The 21,931-nt window shown below is 44.8% G+C and overlaps 2 protein-coding genes across 2 annotated transcripts in view; both read right to left on the bottom strand.

Annotated features, from left to right (window-relative positions):
• LOC123076594 (uncharacterized) overlaps positions 1-2,606 on the bottom strand; it is a 43,339-nt gene extending 40,733 nt beyond the window's left edge. The window contains exons 1-3 of the mRNA XM_044498760.1: positions 2,433-2,606; positions 2,106-2,383; positions 370-380 (exon numbers count right to left, since the gene is read on the bottom strand). Coding sequence (XP_044354695.1) covers positions 370-380; positions 2,106-2,383; positions 2,433-2,606 — 463 coding nt within the window. The remainder of the gene's footprint in view (positions 1-369; positions 381-2,105; positions 2,384-2,432) is intronic.
• Positions 2,607-12,489: 9,883 nt separating this feature from the next.
• LOC123080732 (signal peptide peptidase 2) lies at positions 12,490-17,636 on the bottom strand. Its single transcript, XM_044503668.1, has 12 exons — positions 17,401-17,636; positions 16,886-16,986; positions 16,659-16,774; positions 16,371-16,522; positions 16,184-16,269; positions 15,449-15,576; positions 15,315-15,365; positions 14,314-14,400; positions 14,147-14,216; positions 13,239-13,375; positions 13,068-13,145; positions 12,490-12,812 (listed from the first exon to the last, which is right to left on the bottom strand). Exons 2-12 carry the CDS (start codon positions 16,923-16,925, stop codon positions 12,723-12,725), a joined length of 1,035 nt encoding a protein of 344 aa, XP_044359603.1. The 5' UTR covers positions 16,926-16,986; positions 17,401-17,636; the 3' UTR covers positions 12,490-12,722.
• Positions 17,637-21,931: the final 4,295 nt, after the last annotated feature.

Here is a 21,931-nt window from a genome sequence, read left to right as displayed (position 1 = left end):
ATTTCTTTCCTTTTCTGTTATATTTAATTTAGGGCATTTAAGTAATTTATAAAATTGTGTCTTCTACACCATAATTACCATAGCAATATTTGACATAGCCCGAACATTTTTATTTTAATATTTGAAAACTTTTGTCGTTTGACTTATTTAGGATTTAAATTTAAAACGGCTTTGATTTAATCCGAGATTAATTACAATGACAGAGGTGACGTGCCATCATTAACGTGAGATTACTGTAGCATGATTATCCGGGCGTTACAGTAGTACAGAGTGGTTATAAGCGAACGAGGGGGTAATAATTATAAGAGTCATGGAGAGAAGAGACAAGGATCTGTTTGATGAGGAAAATGCGGCACGAGGAAGCCATACAGTTCAACCACCTACACAAACAGAGATGTTGAAGAATAGAATAACATCAATGGATCTTGAAGAATGCATGGGTAAAGAGAACAAAACCAGGGAACGGGAAGGCACCTGCTACCGCCATGTCATGCTCGCCGCTCCCTTACATCACCACCACCAACACCAGCTTGATAGAGGGAACTTCGCAGACCCCAATCCGGCCTTCTGATGTTTACGATCTTAAACATTATACATGATTCTTCATTACATTTTATTTATGGGTAATCAAGAATTTGAAGCATCATCAAATGAACCAAACTAACAAAAATTGTGCCTTGAAGTTCTTTCTCTTGTACCAATCGAATAGCTTTTGAAATAAATCATGTGTTGGTAGAATGCAAGGAGCAGTACATTACAGTATGTGATAAACTTCTGAAATGAGTGATCAAGGAAATTGACAATGCATAGAAACAATTTGCAACATGATAATTGACTGAGGTTTGCAAATACATATGCACAAATAAAGCTACATACGTATTAAGGTGCTAGTTGCAACTAAAATTTGCAAGAATGCAGAAGAAATCTTACGTAAATATCAGTTCTTTTATTAGGTCATATTCTGAATCTCAAGTACATGCCAGTATTTTTCCGTAGGCAAAAAAAAATTACTCCCAAGACAACCAAATGTTAACCGTGACTTGCAAGCATTTATGCGCAAGTTTAGCTAAATGGGTGACGAAAGGCTAGTGTGCAACTGATGTTCACTAGAAGGAGGAATCCCATGTATATACATGTCAACTATTTTTCGACATCACACATCTTTATAACTTCTAAAGGGAGAGTTGGTAGAGTCGCCTCACTCCCACCAGCCCATTATTACGTCCGGAATCGTCTAACAGGGACCTTTCACTTAAGTGCAACCATTAGGGTCGGACCATTTGACGTGTGCATTAATTCAATCAATTCGGTAATTTTCAAAAATAACATCATGCATTAACTCATTCAAATCAAATTTTAAGAAAATCTCAACTAAATCCTAACTTTTCTTGCCCTCTACTCATATCCAAATCAAATCAAATCTTACCAAAACATCAACTATAAACAAAGTTGGCCGACGCATTTGACGCGTACGCACGTTTTTATTTTTATTTTTTCTATGTTTCATTTTTTGGTTTTTATTTTTTCTATAATCAACCTAACTTTTGTGGTCAACACACTACCAAAATCGGCAAAGACCTGTCCGTCATTGTGAGTTGGTAGCATTACCTTCCCACTGGTGTTTAGCCCACTGATCTACTTAATCCGGTTTCAGGCACGCTAGTTAGGAAGGATTAGAGATCGGAGGGATTAGGGATAGGCTGGGCACGCTAGTAGGAAGGATTAGAGATCTGAGATATTAGGCAGGTTTAGAGCAATTCTAGCACACCCCGCAAAAACTCGACCCGCAAAACGCGTTTGCAGTTTCACGAAAATTTCGTTTGCGGGTCGAAAACTAGCGTGGCTGAATAGAAACCGTATCTAAAACTGCATTTGAAAAAACAGTTTCGCGGAAGAAATTGCACCTCGTTGACGCGAGTAGTTCATCACATACTACATAGACTTTACATGATCAAACACTACAAACATAGTTCATACTACATACTACGTTAATACTAGTACTAGAGGGGTGGGGATCTGACGGCGGCGAGGTCGCGGCCATGGACGACGCCGTGGAGGAGAAGGACGCTCAATCCTCCTCGCCGGAGCTGCAGAGGTCGATGTACTTCGCCCTCTGCTCCTCGCGGATGCGGCGCCACTCCTCGTCCTTCTCCTTGGCGGCGAGGTTGGCGGCGACCGCCTGCCGCCACTGGAGGTCTTCGAGCTCCTCGGCATGGCGTCGGTGTTCCGCCTCCTCGCGCACGCTCCGCTCGGCGATGGCGGCCGCAACGGCAACGTAGTCTTCCGGCCCGACGACTCCGCGGCTGCCGAGCGGAGCGGGCTCCTCCTTGACGGGGACGAATTTCAACCCGTTCGGCTCCTCCTCATCCTCCGACCACTCCCTCTTCACGGGGAGAAGGCCCGCGCCGGAAGAGGAGGAGCTCCCGGCTTACAAAGATCTCGCCGCGGAGGAGAAGGACGCGGAAGCTCGCCGGCGGTGACAGGCCGCGGTTGGTCCACTTCCGGGCTCCGCGCTTCCTCGCGCCGTCCGACCGGACGCGCTGCTCGCGCACCGGGTCGCTTCTGTCGCCGGATCTGCTGCCGGAGCCGCGTCCGGAGCTCCACATGCGGCCCCACATGGCGGCCGGAGGCGGGGAGGTGGTCGCCGGCGGCGAGAAATGTGGAGGAAGGGGTGGGGAATCGCGTGGCTCGGCGGTGGCGGGGGATAGGGTTTCGACCCGCAAACGAGCCGCGGAACCGTAGATATAGCGGTCGGGGCATGCGGTTTGCGGGCCGCGGCAAATTTTTTTTACGGGCCGGGTGAATATGTGGGCTCTGTTCTGACCGAAAAATTGGGTCGAGCCCACATACTCGCCGGAATTTTCCGGGTCCGCGTATTTTGCGGAGTATGTGATTACGTGAGGTAGCAAGCAGTGGCCACCGCGCTCGCCGTCCATGATCGCAGTCCTCCCGCCCGACGCCGACTACCTCCCCCAACCGCATCGGGCACGGGGTCTTCGACGACACGCCGTCGCCAAATGCATAGTGGGCTAAAGCTCTGGCCCCAGCGGAGCACCACAACGAGGCGCCCGCTTCCAGCGAGGAATTGGTGGGTTCTGCTCCAGGGCGCACACCACCTGTTCGATCAGGTGCTTCTCAAGGCACGCTACAACACCAAGTTCGTCTGCTACCACCAGGGACGCCGGCCCTGATCTCGCGGCCCAGATGATCACTGAGACGTCCCGGCTCATGGAGGACGCATTCCTGTCAATTTCGATGCAAGCGGATTTCTCTCATTAATTCTTCCATACTACCGTGGCTCCCAGACCCCCAGTTTGAAATTTTAGCAACCATCAAGTACTTTCTGCAACTGACTCTTACTGCTGGGAATGCTACTCATCTACTACCTAAAGCAGGCAATGATAAGCAGGGTGTTCGACATCAGCGTCATTGGCATCGTCAGCATCACCAAGGTTGTTGCGGCTGTATTGCGCAAGGCATTCAGTGTATAGTTGACAGGAACTTTCATGTCATTGGAGATGAGCGGCGATCGCCTTGGCCGCCGCCGTGGTTAGTTAATTTGCACAGACTTGGTATTCAGTGTATGTAGCCAACCAGTCTTCATTTTGAAGATATTCCTTATCTTGAGCAACTGGTTATTGAATTTCATAAGAACATGTTGGTCACTTGTTCAGTCATGAAATTTCTTCGAACCGGCACTTTTGCAAATGACTTGATAATAGGTTCTGGCAATATTTCCTTTGACATGACATTTGCTTGTACGAGCTATGCATTGGTGAAGGAATTTCATCATGGGTCTTCAATTGATAACCCAAATGATATGTTCATCGCTGAAGCAGTCATAGCTGCACACAAAATTCATTCTCGGTTTCCCTTGCCTGTGAAGACAAATGGTGAGATCAATAAATACAACATGGATGGATTTGTTAAGTGGAGCTCATCTAACTATTACTCACTTGCCAAGGAAGATACTTGGTGCAGCTCCTGTAGGTAACACCTTGTCTGACTTTCTTAATGGTATCATGTACAGTATTTGAGAAATTAGCTGTTGTTTAGGTGCGTTGCTGTGAAGAAGTCCATTGGGAAATTGCTTGGCCACCTCATGTTTCTGTCAGTGCCAGTAGTGCCAATGTTAACATGACTGAACTTATGTACCTCACGTGGGGGTCTCCATGGAGTTAATTTCGTCTGGCCTTGCTCATTCGCATGACAGCTAGTTGCCTTTCAGTGCCATCCACCTTGATAAGGAAGGAACTCTAAGGAACTTCACTGGATTATTGTCTTGGGGCATCTAGCTCTCTTCTACTTTGGATGCATTATATTACAACGGAATGGGATTATGTACTGCAGATAGAGAATTGTTGCTCCATAAACCAGGTCATTCAGGTTCTAAATCCATGGATACAACCACTGTACTTGAGTGTTCTGGAGCTCAATTTCATCAGCTGGCATCGTGCAGCCTTTATCAGACACCATCTGGAGACTGGAATTAATTTGTTGCGTACTCATGGAACTTGCTCAGTGGGCATGAGCTGAAACTGAAGGAGAGCGGACTTCTGCAGCGACATACTGTTGTGACCACTACTTCGACGCTGCGTTTACTTTGATCAAGTCAGTGCTGACCAAGACTACTACCTCATCATTCAAGTACAACCTGCCCAAGGCTTGTCCTACAACTTTTTTGTCCCTGTGGCGGCACTGCTTTTTTGTTACCTTTCATTTTGCCGTCACTTTGTCTTCATTTCCATCTTTTCCTTGATAGTCTTGGGGTTCTGCCCTGTTCCAGCTGATTCTTGGATTTTTGGGTTCCACCCTCAACTCTCCATGGCTCTCGCTCCTTTTCAAATTCAGAATACATCATATTAATTCCTTTTGGTATTGTTGGTTTCTGCTATATTCCCATGGGTTCCATGTGTTTCTTGCTGCTCTGTAAATCACCAAATCGTACTGTAACTAACTAATGGTTTCATGTGGACAGATGAGCGATGACGGCTGCTCCTTGCTGGATTGTTCAACTCCAACGCCTTTGGGGGCTCTCAAACTAGTGGCTTTCTTTTAACCTCAGTTATATCTCCTTTCTAATGGATCTATACTGCGCTGTTAGCTGGTTTGCATAATGCATTATGAAACTCTTGTTATGTTATATGGTAGTGATGTTTCAGGGAATATTTCCTAGTTCATTACTTTCTACAGAAGTTGCAGTCAAGTGTACTGGTTTGACTTGATTGGTGGTTGCAATCATAGGTTGGTACCGCAAATGAGTATGGGATTGTACTAGAACTCTAGAAGTGATCCAAGTCCTGAGTGATCCGAATCTTGTGATAAGCAAGGCATACATAATCTCGGATGGGGGCAGATAAGTAATGCAAAGGACCACTCAAATGAAATGGCCATGAATGAACTTGCACTGCAGTGTGATCCCGAATCTTATTAAAGCCCCACGAGATTGTTTTTCATCTGGGATCCAAAACCTTGACTCGTACAGAACATATATACGGCAGGGGGAAACCCTGTTTACAATAACAGGACACGTAAAATCACTCAGTCGCACAGCATCGAAACTCAAAAATGCTTGTGCGGTTGTGCCCCTCATCGATTCAGAAGCTACACACTTTGATTGCTTATCTGAATGCTTTTTAGAACACGTTTTCCAGTTGTCGATATGCTTGCCATATGTGCATATGCAGATTACTGTAAACTAATAAAACCTCTGTCGGAACTCGGAACTGAACTCATGTGACAGAAAACGAGATTGGACGTGTGTTTTAACTACTGTGGTGACGACTGTGTTCTATAAAAAGATGCCAAATTTGCGGTGCCACTAAACAAATTTGAAGTGATAAATGGCTAGGCATCATCAGATCAGATCAGATCACATATCAATAGGTAAATGCATATACGGTCTGCAACTGCAATACAGTAGCTGGTGCAAATCCAAACAAGTATGACCGGCCGGTATAGATATCAGGAGACTGAGTATTTGGATTTCCGGTCGTACCACAGTGGTAATAATAGTAATGATGTGTAGAAAAGCGTCGAGGTAGCTGATCAAGCGTCGCCGGCCGGGTCGGGAACCGGGGCTGGAGCTGGTGCAGGAACAGCGGCGGCAAACACACCCTCCGACACGGGGTGGACGAGCTGCCGCCTCCTGGCCGCCGCCCTCCACCTCCTATAACCGCAGCAACACAGCCCAAGGACGATCAGCACCACCACGGCGATCACCGCTGCGCGCACGCCGGTCTGGACGCGCTGTGACGGCTCGGTATTGTCCAGCCATGCGCTAAAGCCGGTGTCATGGCGGGCGAATTCATGGTCAGGAAGATCTTCCTGTATATATATGAAAGCAGCATGTTAAATTCGAAATTTAAGAAGATTGAGCTAAATTAAGCTCTATACCCACAAAAGAACTTGGAGGTTTTTACCGTACGTCGTACTCGAGAATTTAATGTATATATTAGGTTGAACTAGCAGTTTATATGTGATGGCTAGAATCTAGTTTGAGAACATATTGTTAATTTCCTATGGTTCCATCAAGAACCAATAATCTGATAACAGACCTAGGCATCTATGGTTCCATCATTCAGGATGAACTCTGCCCAAAATCCAGATCAAAATCTGAGAACAGCTGCTGGTCTGCCCCTCCCATTGGGACTGTGGTTCTCAAAAAAAAAAAATTAACGGCAGAAATCAGGGGCATGTCTTTGTCTCTGTCGGTAGGCGTTTGAACAAATGCATGTCGGCTGAAGAGGCAGAAGTCTCGGCTGTCCTGATGGGACTAACAGAGCTATCTGAGTTATATGTCGGGCAAATAATCGTGGAGGTAGACTGCACTGCAGTTAGAAGAAGAGACCTCTGCCTACAAACTTCGCAGTAACGGCAGATATAAAAAAGTTACTGTCAGGTTTTCAGAAGTCGGAGATGAGGGCAGTGAGCAGACTGGAGAATAAGCTGGCGCATGAGATCGCAGCGACTGCTAGGAGCTCTGGTGATCACAAGCGAGTAGCTGATGTGCATGGTGATAATGTAAGACAGAGAATGCTCTCTGAATGTTCCACTACCACAACATAGTTCGTGTGTGTGGTTCTCAAAAAAGAAAAGAAATCACTGAAACATAGTTCGTGTCAACGTACTACCAGAAATCCGGTCTAGTTTTATCATATCTTTCCTGATGAATCACGTAAACGAACCCTCAACGGTCTAAAATACTAATCTGATGTGTTATAAGAAGTGCTCTGGTCTTGACGTACCTGCAGTCCGACTCCCATCGGATGATGCGCACGAAGGATGCTTGAAGAACTGGCCGGCGAAGGAAGGATCGGAGAATTCTTCACTGCAGCAGATCCGTCGTGCTCAAGTGTGTGATGTGTCCAGTATGTAGAGAAGGGAGGATATGGCTTCAGGGAGGAAGTGAGCCCTGCGGCCAAGGCACCAGAACTGGGACTTGGGAGTAGGATGGGGCTGCTGCAAGCAACATGACAAATGAGTAAAGATAACAAACGGCCAAGGCGACGTAATTGGAAATAGCTTATACATGGTGATGCGGAATCGCCAGAAATGCCGTTCCTTGCTTGGACGCATCGTCATTGAAACACTTCTCTCACAATAGATGGTTGCAGACTTGCATGCTTGACATGATAAAGAACGTAGATCAAATCCCTATTAGTTTTTTCTTTTTTTGCGAGAAAAACCCCTGTTAGTTGACGGCACCAGCTTTACCTCCCACACCTAGAAATTTTTTTAAAAAAAATAAAATCTCCTTGAACTTTTTAAAAATCTGGTCGGAAACCCCTCTCGATACTCCATCTCTTTCCATCTTCAGGGACTTGCTTCGAGTTCTGCCTTGTCTGCTGCTAATGCAGCAACCCTTTCACCTTGGACGAAATTCGGTCTGCCTTGTGGAATGTGGAGCATGAATGACAATGCTAGCCCGGGAGCATGAATGTGGAGCATAAATATGATCTCCTTGTTAAACTCCTCGTTGGGGTTCTTTTTGTGCTGGTGCCGAGTGTGGCACCCTAGGGCCACACTCCTGGCGAGTGTGGCACCCTAGGGCCAAGCTCGGCCCTACCCCTGGTGTGCAGCGCCTAGCTGACAGGCGCTATCCTGCCATGTGCATCGCCTAGCCGACAGGCACTATGCTTCCATGTGCAGCGCCTAGCACAAAGGCGCAGCATAATGACTTAGTAACCGCAGCGGGCCGGCCCTCACCCATCCCACCCCCATTCGTTGCAGGACCAAACAAAGAGTGGCGGCGGCGGCTCTCTCGTCTCCCCCTCTCAATCCCCTCTCCAAAATCCTTCAGATCTGACGATTTTGTTCGTGGATTTCTTCCCCAATCCATACTAAAAGGTAATCTCCTCTGATCCCCCTCTTTCTATCTGAAAAATCATTCACAGTTTTCAGATTTGTGCAAGTTTTGGTGGAACCCTTGTTTTGCTTGGATTCAAAAGTTATATGAAAAATGGAAATAGTGTGGTGTGATTTAGGAATTGTAGATGATTTGTAATCATTGTGGAACCCTAGTGTTGTTGATTTGTATTGTAAATCATGGTTCCACAGAAATTGTTTCGTATATATGAAAAAAAAAGTCACATATGTCACATATGTATGATTGTTGAGATGAAAATATATTAGATGATTATTTGGATTATTGTATGATTGTTGAGTATCATTGCTGAGTACTACATGAGTATTTAAATTCCTTTTAGTGCCTATTGTAAATCATGCTTCCATAAGAATTTGTATGAAAGAATGCTCATATTTGGTTATATTCATCTCAAGTGTACCTATTGGTTTGCTCATATTTGGTTATAAGCCGAAACCGTGCTCACATATGAAAGAATGCTCACATATGTCTATTGCTTGAAATATGTAGGATGGTGTGGCTTCTGGATGATTACTATGACGTTGGACACCGGGTCTACTTGATGTCGGAGAAGAAGATGGTAACAAGCATACTAGTTTGTAGTTTCTAATTTGTGTTTATTTCGAATAGACATGTCGTAATACTCTGACCTGTATGTTTGCAGAAATTTTTACCCCTGAAGATTCGGTCTCACGGGGCTTCGTCGAGTGTCATGTCGTACGATGAGCGGTACACGCCGTACATCTAGATGATAGGACTCCTCCCATTCATTCAGCTTGTCAATCGGTCGACGCCAAACCTGAACGTTGTGGCAATCACCGCACTTACGGATCGGTGGAGGCTGGAGACGCACAGTTCCACCTCCGGACCGGGGAGATGACCACGACACTTTAGAATGTTTCCATGATCCTTGCACTTCCTATCGAGGGGAAGCCTTTGTGTATGAGAACCGATTATGAGGGGTGGCGCCAGCAGATGGAGGCCCTTATTGGTATGGCTCCTGCAAAGGCACCATCCGATGGAGACAAGAAAGAAAGAGTCGTTGTCGGCGCTCCTTACACATGGATCGTAGCAAACTTTGTGCATTGCCCTAAGGATGCTAATAATGTTATCTGGGACTCTCTTTGCTGACGGCGTTGGCAAGACCGCTCAATGGATGTGGCTCAAGGCGTTGCTGTCCTGGACAACAAATTTAGCTGGGGTTTGGTGGCACTGGCCTACTTGTACCGGCAGGTAATCAATTTTTCGTAGTTTATTTCTACATTACCAATGCAATCTTGCCATTAACTGAACCTTGTTTGCCTTTACGTGCAGTTGGACGATGCTTGTCATAGGTCCTCAAAAGAGGGTTGCATTGGTGGTTGTATGCTCCTACTTTCGATATGGGGTTGGGAGCGCCTGCCAGTTGGACGCCCGAAAGAGGTATAGTTCAAGCCTTGGGATGATCAGGACAACCCTCTACGGCTCCCTACTTTGGCTTACAAGTGGGACGTGGTATCGGAGATGACGAGTGATGTCAATATCATGTACAGGTCAGGGTGGACACGGTCCGGGCCGGTCCGGTCCCGGTCCGAGCCGTTGTTTGGACCGGCCGCCGGCGGTCTGGGCCGGACCGGACCGCGCAGGCCAGCGGTCCTCTTTTCAGGGACTGGACCGGCGAGGCAAAAGCCCGGGCTGGACCGGCGGACCGGCCAACCACTCATCGGCGGCGAGAGGGTGACCATGGCGTCGGGGAGTGAAGGCTCTAAGCCCTAATCAGAAGGGGGAACAGCACGGGAAGGTGCAGTGATTCACGTAGAACACGACGGTGTGGTCGGGGAGGCCGCGGAAGCAACAACGGTGACATAATCAACGATGAATGACGGCGGCAGGAGTTCGGTAAGGAGGAAGATGGCGATGGCTTCGGAACGAATCAGGCCGATTCATTCCGTGGGGACATAGATCTCCTGGTCGCGGAGCTCCTGGACATGGTGGTTGGTCGTGGGGAGGCCGGTCGCTGCGTCCGCGAGAGGTTGTGCACTGGACGACGGCGGCTGCGGCACAGGTGTGTGCGTGTGTGCGTTTTTTATGAGCGAAATGTGTCCTGCGGAATCGAGGCACTCGGAGGGATTGAGAGGAGAGCTCAGGTGAGTGGCCGGTGGAGTGGTGGTGCGCGAGCGGCGCTCGCCGCTGGGATGGGAGAGGAAGACGGCGGCGTCGCCGCTGTGATTCTCGGTCCGCTCGTTCGGCTCGGTTAAAGCCCGGACCGGACCGAAGCTTTGTTGGGCCTGATTCTTGAGCTCGGACCGACTGATTTTTTGAGCGGGCTAGGCCCGAGCTGGCCAGGACCGAGCGGGCCACGAGCCGGTCCGAAAGACCGCTCGTGTCGTCCACCCTGATGTACAGGAAGTACACCAACCAGATGGATACGCTTACCGCTGAGCAGGTAAACATTGACATTACATCACTCATTCTCATGCTCTCTATGAAAACTCAACATCAATGTTGCCATGTTCTGCTATGTTGCAGGTGGAATGGGAGCCATATGGTGCCGGGGATAGATTTGGTGTAGCACACACGGTCACGCTGAATCTGAAGTGCCTGTAGGAAAGGCATCTTTGGCTTATGCGGTGCCCATTGATATGCAATTTGGCCGGTTGAGTTTCATCTGCCACATCGTGTCTACCGGCAGTTTGGGTTGTTTCAGGGTCACCCGCCGGAGTAGGAGGACACGGACCACCAACTTCACAGGTAAGCGAGCATGAACCGTGAACACTTAGCATCGTGATGTCCTTTTCGATAGTGCTAATATTGAGCTTTTTAACACACAGATTGGATAGAAAAAAACAACGAAAGATAAGGATTGGGATAAACATCATAAGAAGTATGTTAACATGTTCGAGTTATGCTTAAGTACGTCACTATGTTCAAGCAAAGTGCATGTCGTCTAGGCGCTGCACATGGCAGGATAGCACATGTCAGCTAGGCACTGCACACCAAGGGTGGGGCCGAGCTTGGCCCCGGGGTGCCACGCTGGTCAGGAGTGTAGCGCCTGTCAGTCGGGCGCTACACAAAAGAGTTAGGTGTGTGAATTTGTTTCGCCCACGGTTCACTTTGTGAAATAGTTGCGTCTCGAGGTCATTTTTTCCGTCACCTGGTGGCACCAGTTTCCTTTTTTCCGAGTAGTTTATGTAGTTCTTTTTGCTGCTTTTCATTTTATTAGTCTTTTTCTTTATTATTTTCTAAATTCATAAAATTTTGAAAATTTATAAACTTCCAAATATTAATGAAACTTTAAATAATTCATGAACATTTTTTAAAAGATTGGTCAACATTTAAATAAAAAATTGCATGAAATATCTTGAGAATTCATGAATATTTTAAAATTTTGGAAAAATATTTACATTTGTGATCATTTTTTAACTCACAAGAATTTTTTTAAATTCATGAGCCTTCTTAATAAGCGTTGGAGGTTTTTCAAATATGCAACAAACATTATTTTATGTAAAGAAACATACCCAATATTTCATTCTCCACTATGTAAATTTACATTTATAAACTAATCAATATTTTTTCTAAAAATGTGCTACACAATATTTTTCTGGAAAACAAACAAAATAATCGGCTCAAAAACCAACCATCCCAAACATACATCATTGCACGTACATTATACAAGAATATAAGGAACAAAACAGAGGAGCCGAAACCACCTGTGAGGGACAAGGCCAGGTTTGGGAATCGGCAATTCCAAAGGTGGCGCCCGGTATAGGAGGTGTTGTGAATTTTCTCAACAACAAAAAAAAAGGAGGTCTTCAGGACAGGGCTAGGTTTAGAGATGCCCTAAAGGATCATGACCTGTTGTTAGTAAAGGTTTTACAAAGTGGGGTAGCATGCATATACAATGATAGAGCAATTGATGCGCTGGCCAATAGTAGAATGAACAAAGATGAGATAGTATATCTTTCATTTGCATACGAGAGATGGTGCGATGAGAAAGTAGACAAGTTCGATCTGCTGCAAAAAACAAAACAAGAAAAAAAGAAAAATACATGTTGGCCAATTTTGGGATACAACAGCCATCATGAACTGAGTCAACTTCTGGTACTTATGAACCAAGGGGCAAAAGTTGGGCGGCAGCAGGTATATATAGTCATGTCACAGATTGGATTATGTTGCAAGTCTTTTAGCATATATATGTTCCCTTTTCGTCCATCATCTACCACTCACCAAAACAAATAGTTAATGACCTTTCGAAACAAAAAGAGTTCTATCATGTGAATCATTTTTCGATTCTCGAGATCATACAGCCTATTTGAAATCCTGCTTTGGTTTGGTTCTCCTCTCCTAATTAATTAAAAAGACCCGACCCGAGCGAGCGCTAGTCCACCTTTTTGCTCTGACTGGAATCTTCATCTTCTTCCTCGGCGGCTCCCTCCTCCTCGGGCTGCGTCTCGGTGAACTCCAGTAGCTGCAATGTACAATAGTCAGAAATGAGGCTTGCATTTTTTACAGCAAGCGATTTATAGGTACGATACAATAAGAGATGGAAAAGAAAAGTAACATGGCAATGTCTTAAGCACAGCGAAGGACGAAACAACTGGTACTAGTGTACAAGAATCCTTTAGAGTCTTGCAGAGTTGAAAAGGTACAGTTCTGCAGAATTACGTCTTTTCTTGAGGTGAATTTACCCAAGACGAGGTTGGAAGCTGGTCAGAGGTCTTACCGGCTTTACTTCACCATTCCACAAAGAGTGAACTGCCACAAAACCAGTCACGCCAGGAACGATGTATAGCAGAGCAGGCTGTAAAAAACGGGGAAAGAAACAGGTGTTAATATTTCAGAGATGGACAGACATCACGAGCAACGAGATGACCAGAAATGTAACAGAACTAACCTGTGCAGCTTGAAACCAGTTCATCACAACGATTGTTACTGTCATGCCCGCAGTGTATCCCAAAAATGCACTATTGAAGTAACGGTTCTTAATGTTTCTTGAGACATCGAAACGGAGTGCAAGTGCAACAAATATACCTGGAATCATAATAACAAATATAATTGTATGTTATAAGAGAGTGCTTGTGGAAACATGGGAGCTATGCATGTTTTCCAATATTGAATGGGGCAGAACTTCTTTTCAACAGGCTCTAATTTTGGTTATATACTAAACAGTTAACACAGAAGACAGCACGAATGACTAATGCATCATTACAACATAATATTTTCACCAACCAAGCTCATCCTTAGGAAATGAGGATGCATTGTTTGCCAGGCAATCAATGTAAAACTTTTGATTCAATTTAGTTCCTGTGATCTACAAAAACCAAGCATTCATCGTAGTTCCAAGCTAATTTTTTATGTCTCCTTATGGACAGCAGAACTCAGACTGGAAAATACATTTTGTGCTGGAAGTTATCGAAATCATAACTACTTTCTGAAGCTACTGGATACCTACAATCCTGATATCTGGACTGGAGCATATATTTGTTTTATTAGTAATGGCCCAAGAGTCCATGCAATGAGATAGCGAAAAAAACATAGAATCTCCCACCCAAATCTAGTAAGTCAACGATATCTGACTACATTAAATAAACAAGCAACTACAGGTTTCTTTCCGCAGCCAAGTCCCCTTATATCAACAGCAATCCAGTTGTAATGGCAGCTAGACTAGCAGCTCACCATAGATCATTAGTCAGATTAGAGTTGTGCTAGTACTATTAATTCGAAAATCAGAAAAGAAATCCAGTATCGCTGCAAATATCACTAGAATATGAGAGAAAACTAGCCAAGGCTTTTATCACTAACCAGGTATAACAATATCACCAAGACCAAGCATAGAGAACGGGCGTGCGGCATCCGCGGTGGGAAATAGAAGCTACAAAAGGAGAGGAACAGATGGATAAATTGAAATACTCATCATGGAACAAAATGACGTTGACAATAATGTGAATTCACCCAAACAAAACACTAACCTTTATTGGAGCATCAAATGATTTGGCAACACTGACCATAACTGGAGTGAAGAAAACCCAGAAAATGTCATACACAAAAAGTCCAGCCTGAAATTATAAAAGGAATTGAGCAGCCATTTTCACAAAACAATATTAAGAAATAATAAAAGGAAGGGCTCAGTGACGATATGTGAAACTACAGCAGAGACTGACTAGGACAGACATTTTTATAAGCCATGCACCAACAAGAATTTCAAAAGTTGTAGAGCTAGTAGTAAACAAGTCATAGTTCCAAATTATCCAATTCACGAGATAGTAAGATCACAGTTCAATCCTAATTGCCAGAGGATGAGTACAATACAGACGATGTAGTGAAAATGCAATCATGAACTTGCCAACACGATACAACCAATCAGAACCAATTTGCTGAAGTACCGAGTAAAAACAGAGAAGGATCATTTATAATACCATCACAGTAAAAGTAGTGCAGGATTGATACTAGATTCTATAATATTACAAATAAATCATAAAAACAAGGACAAAAGCATTATCTACCATGCATATGGTGAGCTGCTAGAAACAATATTAATTATATTAAAAGAAAAGGTATATGCAATACCATGATATGAACAATCACTAGAGATGAAAAATTCAGATCATTAATAGTCATAAAGCACTACATAACACTGGATTCCCAGAAAAATGAAAACTACAGACATTAATAAAGTGATAAAGCACTACATAACACTGCTCTTTTCATACCCAAAAGAAAGGCAACCAAAAGTTATAAGATATCAGACACTTCTAATTGCATTTACAGTACCTACATGACATGCTACTTTCTTCAAATTGTATTTATGGTACATGCACGTCATGCTTCAAAGTGAGGATTATGAAAGCAGAGAGGTGAAAAGGAGGAAGACATGTGGGTGGCTGAAATAATGAAAGGTGTTTACAAGTACACCACTAGAAAATAGTGATATTAAGTTTCAGTTCGTTACAAACTTTGAGTGAATCCATACCAAGAGAATACCACCGGTTTTGAATGATCCTAGTGATAACATCTCAATTCCCTGCAAGATTAAAACTGACATATTAAAGTTTTGAGCAAGTAATAAGCAGGGAGGAAAACTCAGAAGTAGCAGTAAGGGCAAACCTGAATGCAGAAAGCAAGTCCCAAAACATTGTTTGCTAGCCAATGCTTCTTCATGGCATACCATACGCAAAAGAAAAATCCAGGGACTGAAGCGACAACTTGAGACTTGGTAAACTCCACCGACAGTGCTGAAATATGAAGTTAATGAGCTTAAATCACCATCAAGACTCAAGCTTGTAAAGGGGGATAGCATGGAAAATTCTAAAATGATCAAGAAGTCGCAATCATTTTGTGATTGTCAACAAGGCTGAGGCTAATAACAAACTCAAGAAGAGTGATCAGCCGCAGCAAAAGCATTGCAAATCTAGCAAACAATGAGACCCATATCAAACAAAACATTGTCACAAAAAAGTGTGTGTACATGCCATTTAATTGTTTATAGGCAACAGGATCTTCTATAATTTCACTCTTTGATTTATCTTTATTCTTTGTGCAAAATTCAACACATGGTCCCATGGAGGAAATGAAAACTATCATGTTGCCAGAAAAGGAAAGCATCACTGCTGAATTTTCTTCAAGTCTTATTTAGTTAGGGTACTCGATAAGTAACATATGGACTCTTGGTTAGCACATTACTATTATAAAGTACATGGCAAGTTGGAGTTACTAGAGATGCAACAAAACAGTGGCTCAAGACAGTATGGACTAGTAACAGAAATTATGTGTGTTTATTTGACATGAGCTACAAGATGTAGAGCAAAGTGAGAAGCATCAAAATGAAGGTGGGAATCATACAGTGGAAATATGGAGCACGCCAGACAATGGCATTATCGTTCCATCCTTCTGGAAGAAAACGTTTGACGGTAGGAAGCAACGTCGCACTGCATCAGAAAATAGGGGACACATATAATCTCAAGTTTGTGTTCGCACTTTGAAGTATTTACATCTGTGGAAAAACTCTTCAAAGAACAGTTGGAATTACCAGAGAGCGGCAATGCCAAGAATGAAAAAGTAGGCAGTGAGAACAGTGTTGACCAGGTCCTTGGAGAGAAACTTGAACAGAAGGAATAGCGACAGAAGCATAGCACTCCCCACCAACGGGAACCGCATAGCATGCTCTTTGGACATCGTCTCCTGCACAAGAAGAAACGAAGAGGTTGAGTTGGACAGAGCGATACACAAAAAATTCATGTTAACCTATCGCCGTAGTGACCAATCAGGAGATACGTTAACACAGAAAAGATTAGACAGGGGAACATGTTGCACTCACAGCGGGTGGAGTTGACTTGACGGAACGGTAACAGCCCACATAGACAGTAAGACATGCTGTCAGTATCACATTCAAATTTGGGTTCACATTGATCACGAGCGGTGCCAAGCTCAAACCTGCACATGCCGAAACACGCATTAGGACCACGAGTCAGGCAGACATCCTATCAGGTCGGACAAACGATAGGTAACGGCCACCGCCAAAGCGTGAATTCTGAAGAAGCGTACCAGCAAGAGCCAAGTTGGCAGCACGCTCATGTGTTTTCATTCTTCAGCTGGATGGTTTTGTCCCTCCTACGTTAGCTCAGGAGCTTCAGAGTGCCGTGTTCCTGCCGGAGCAAAAATGTAAGCCAACGCCTATGAGTACAGGGACAGATCTAGACTAGATGGTATGCGGCGGCACGCCTCAGAAGCTGTCAAGGTCCCCTAGAGGGATTTAACTAAGAGAATCGATGTCTAGAAACAAAGTAAACTACAGTTTCCTGCACTGCCGCGCCACCTCTCACTTCCTCCCTCGGTACCAACCAGATCTGCTAAATCCTAGGGGACGGACTGCTCGCCGGATCCGGAAAGATTAAAGCTTGGAACTCAACGAATTCCTCCACAGGCGGCAGGGGAGAGGAAAACCCGCAGCACGCGCGTGCCCCCGATCTAGACGGTGCGCCGGGTGCGCGGCGGCACGCCCGCAGGTCGTGGGCAGGTCCCCTAGCGGGATACAGCAAACGGAATCGCCGGATTCATACCTAGTCGCCGGCGGGGTGGAACGCGATGCCCCGGCGAGGGAGACGGGACGGCGACGGCGGCGGCGGCGACGCGCGTGAGAGGCGGAGGGGGTCCCCCGTCGGCGCCGGCGTCGGGCCGGAAGGAGGTTTGGGGATCCGGCTGGGTTCACGCGTGACGCGAGGAGGATTTTGGGTGGAAGGGAGGAGGGGAGTAGTACTTGTACTGCAATAGTATCCCCGGTTGGGGACGATGACGACTCGGATGCCGGATCCGGCCGTCCGTCCTGAACGGCGACGGTCCGGATTGCTCCGGCCACGTAGAGAAACCTTTTCTTATCTTGCCCAACCAAAAATACAATCGGAATTGGAATGTTTGATGTGTCAAATTGTTACCATGAATTATGCGCGTATGTTCATAAAATTTAGTTTAGATGGAGACCTCAAACAAAAAGCGGTGTACGATGCCGAGCAGCTCAACACACGGGGAGAAATTTTGGAAGACGATGTGGAGGTTGCGTGTTCATCTGAAGTTCGGCGTTTTGGTGGCGGGTTCTTTATGAAGTTTGTGCCGGCATGCGGGAAGATGCGGCGAAGACACATTAGAGATGATGCGGTGTGTCTCATGTGATGAGGAGTCAGATATACCATGCTCCGGTACAATGTGAGCATGCATTATTATTTTAGCAGGCGGCGTAAGTTTTCCCCGATGTAAAGCTGCCTTGTTTACACCCTCTGACATGGTCGAGGGACATCTTGGATAATCATTTGATGAAGAAAGAGCAAGTTGCTATCATTATCTCCGTGATGCGGGACGAACCGTGATAAATACACTTCCAAGGAGGTCGCTGCAACGGTCTATGGAGCTCAATGAGAGTCTGGACATTCCCGTGCATTAGTGCCTAGGGGTGCGTGTCCGGTACATCGACATGGTTGGAAGGTATTTAATCAAGGATGGCTAAAGATGAATACTGGTGGAGATACATGCACGGTGAAGGAGTCTGTGTCATGGTGCCGGGATCATAGTGGGCAGTTTCATATGGGACAATGCAACAAATATAATGCACGGAGGAGGAGTGTGTGTCATGATTCCTTCCTTTGTAAACCGACTCTGTACAACCCTAGGCCCCTCCGGTGTCTATATAAACCGGAGGGTTTAGTCCGTAGAGGCTATCAGAATTTGCATAGGCTAGACAGATAGGGTTTAGCCATTACGATCTCGAGGTAGATCGACTCTTGTAAAACCTATACTCATCAAAGTCAATCAAGCAGGAAGTAGGTATTACCTCCATTAAGAGGGCCCGAACCTGGGTAAACATCATGTCCCCTTTGTCTCCTGTTATCTTCGATCCTCAGACGCACAGTTCGGGACCCCCTACCCGAGATCGGCCGGTTTTGACACCGACGCCTATATGTGATGTTCTATGCAGAAGTTGTAATCATCCTAACGGTTTTGTGGATATGTTTACCTTTACCTCTCGCCCGTTATATAACACACTCATCTCGTCCCAATTTTGCATTGTTTTTCATCTTTATTGGTATTTGTGTAATATATATTCTGCACATTTAATGGACGAGATTTCTTTTCTCTCTATCTGATTCCAAAATTTATTGTGCATTTTATAGGGAATAATTACTACTATATTTTGTGTCGTTCTGCTGCTTGAGCTTCACCATAAATCAAAGTCACCCGCCACACATTAGGGCCCAACCCCTCCATCTTAGCATCAATATGGTATTGTGAATAATTTGAAACCTCTACTTTCATTTCCTTGTTCCAGAACAAACCAAGGCCTCCACTCCTACCGGACATGCCAACAACAAAACTACAATCATAACCTAATGATAGCTTCCATTCTATCCTTACTTATTTGATTCTTAACAATTCCTAACACCTTCAGGACAATTTTCCTCGTGATTCACAAAGCACTCGGGCTATAGCGATGTTGCCCGCACTATGATAGTTCCATGCTAGAAGACTCACTAATTTCGGCAGTGATTCTCAAGGGAGGCCACCGATAAAAGCCAGACGATCATTCTTGTTTGATGGCTGGTTCTTTTTCGGTCTCTTCAAATCCCTCTGTGATATGCACTCTATAGGTGGCAGCGGAATATTACTAGGATCCACCCTTTCTCCGTCATTTCCAACTGCTGCAACTAGGGTCAAATCAAGGTTCTTGCATGTTGCACTCCCTTTCCTTGCCCAATTGTACTCCTCTCTCCATCTGGTTTAAGGGGGTTAGATGCAGTGTTGTCATTGTCCTCATTCTCAGAAAATGCGTCACTGGAGGATCTCTTTTGTGGTGCATGTCCTTCTCTAACAGTGTTGTTGTATCCATGTCCCCGGTCTCCCCAAGAAGCAATCACGCCACCTATAGGAGCTACATAAGCCACATTTATGTGCTGCAACACCGGCCATCTTCCCCACTTTTATCTTTCACCTTTGACACCCCATCACCGCACTCCTCGTGGCCATGCCCCATTAGTGCACAGGCTTGACAATAAAAAAGGAATCTTCTCATATTTCACAATTAGCATTTGTCTTCCTTCTCCTTCAATTACCAGAGGCGCGAATCATGTCAAGGGTTTTGTCATAAGACCATGAGCACACGCCCTCACATTGTCTCCCTCATAATAGAGATTCAGCCAGAGCTACACCTCGTGCACCTTCTCAATCGCATGTGTGTTAGATGGTCAACCCCGACTCATGGCGATAAACGTCTAACACCGTAGATCTAAGCCCACACATACAAACCATCCAGAACGATCGACTTGGGATTATCCTTGCCATAATAGTCCTCATGATCACTGTCGAGGGAATTCCCCACCGGGTAGAACCACGATGACATAAGGCCTAGCTAAGAGGTCCATGCATGCCTAGGCCCATGAACGGAAAGCACCAAATAAACACCAGCAGAAGGTGGTGGCGGCCTAGTCAGAGTGGACACCAGTCGGGGGATCTTCATCACTCGGTTTGCCCGTTAGTCGGTTTGCCCATCAATCGGTAGCTTTATCATTCATGATGTAACCAGTCGGATTTCATAGCAGTCCAACGCCCCGGAGCATTCAGAGAGGAGTTACGCATGGGGCTTCACTATACAACAAATGTCAATCATTACCAGCCGCTTCCTTAAAACTTCCTAAGGCGTCCGTTTCACTCATAATGGACATGAAACTGTCGGTATTCAATATGTCATTTAGTAGCACTTATGACCAGCCAATGGACCCTACTGCATGGTGGAATCTATATAAGCCTGTCAGGGATTCTAAGGTGAGTGTTCGGAACATCTGAAATGTCAAACTCATATGCAAGAACAACTCCTAGAAAGGCAGGACTAGGGCTTTTACCTCCACCAAATGAGGGACCTGAACCTGTATACGATCCTATGTCACCCATTGGCATCTCGGTAGAATAAGCCCCATTCATACCCCCCCACTTGCTGTGAGATTTGGCAACACGAGTACACGACAGTTGGCGCCAACTATGGAGCTGCGCATCTATCGATCAATGGCGTAGATGGCCTTTCCTTCTTCATCGACTTCCGGCACCGAGCTGATCCCGGGGGCGATCATCTTCTTCAAGTCGATTAGTTTCATTGCTGAAGATTTCATGTCGAATGTGCTCGCACCTTTTGAGCATTTTATTTTCAAATTTGCATTTTTTCTGAAATCATGTACATTTTTTCCAAATTCACGAACATTTTATACATTCGTGAACATTTTTTCTAATTCATGAAATTTTAAAAAAAATTGTAAACATTTTTTGAACTTGTGAACATTGTTTTAAACTTGTCAACATTTCTTGAATCGGCCAACATTTTTTTTTTGAAAATTTGGGAACAGTTGTTTGAAATTCACAAACAATTTTATTTGGTGAACATTTTTTTTCAAATGCATGAACATATTTGAATTGATGAATTGTTTTGAATAAGCGAACATTTTTTGAACATATGAAGTGTTTTTTGAAAATTGGGAACAATTTTTGAACTTCGCGACCATTTTTTGGTTTTCTGAAAATTTTCTAAAAAATTCGTGAAAATTATTTTTATTCGTGATTTTTATTCAAATTGATGAACATTTTTTGAATACGCAATTATTTTTCGAAAACATGAAACTTTTTTTGAATATGCGAACATTTTTTAAGTCCACGAACATTTTTTGATTTCTTGAAAAAAAATTCAAGTTCTCTAACTTTTTATTGAAATTTTTCTTTTTATTCAACAACATGGAAACTTACAAACGAGAGGCAAAATACGAGAGGGAGAAGCCAGCCCATTTGATGTCGCCAGACTCCCCACCCCTGCGCATTCGCACATTGCCTGGCGTGCAGGTCGCCAAATAGAAAGGTCCCAGTTGTATGGGCACGTCGGTTACCAGCAAATCTCGGGCGCTCCTAAATCTCGCCTTCAGCGAGTCTGGCTTCGGACTCGCTGAAGGCGCGAGCGATCTGGGCCGGCCCACGAGCGCGGGAGGTCACGTCCTCTTTTTGCAACTTTAATGTTTAATATTTTTTAACTTTATCTTTGTACTTTTGTTTATATTTTGTAATATTATA

The sequence above is a fragment of the Triticum aestivum genome, chromosome 3D, assembly GCF_018294505.1.
Source record: "Triticum aestivum cultivar Chinese Spring chromosome 3D, IWGSC CS RefSeq v2.1, whole genome shotgun sequence".
In the NCBI taxonomy this organism is placed as follows: Eukaryota; Viridiplantae; Streptophyta; class Magnoliopsida; order Poales; family Poaceae; genus Triticum; species Triticum aestivum.
This window is presented reverse-complemented; position numbering and strand designations above follow the sequence as displayed.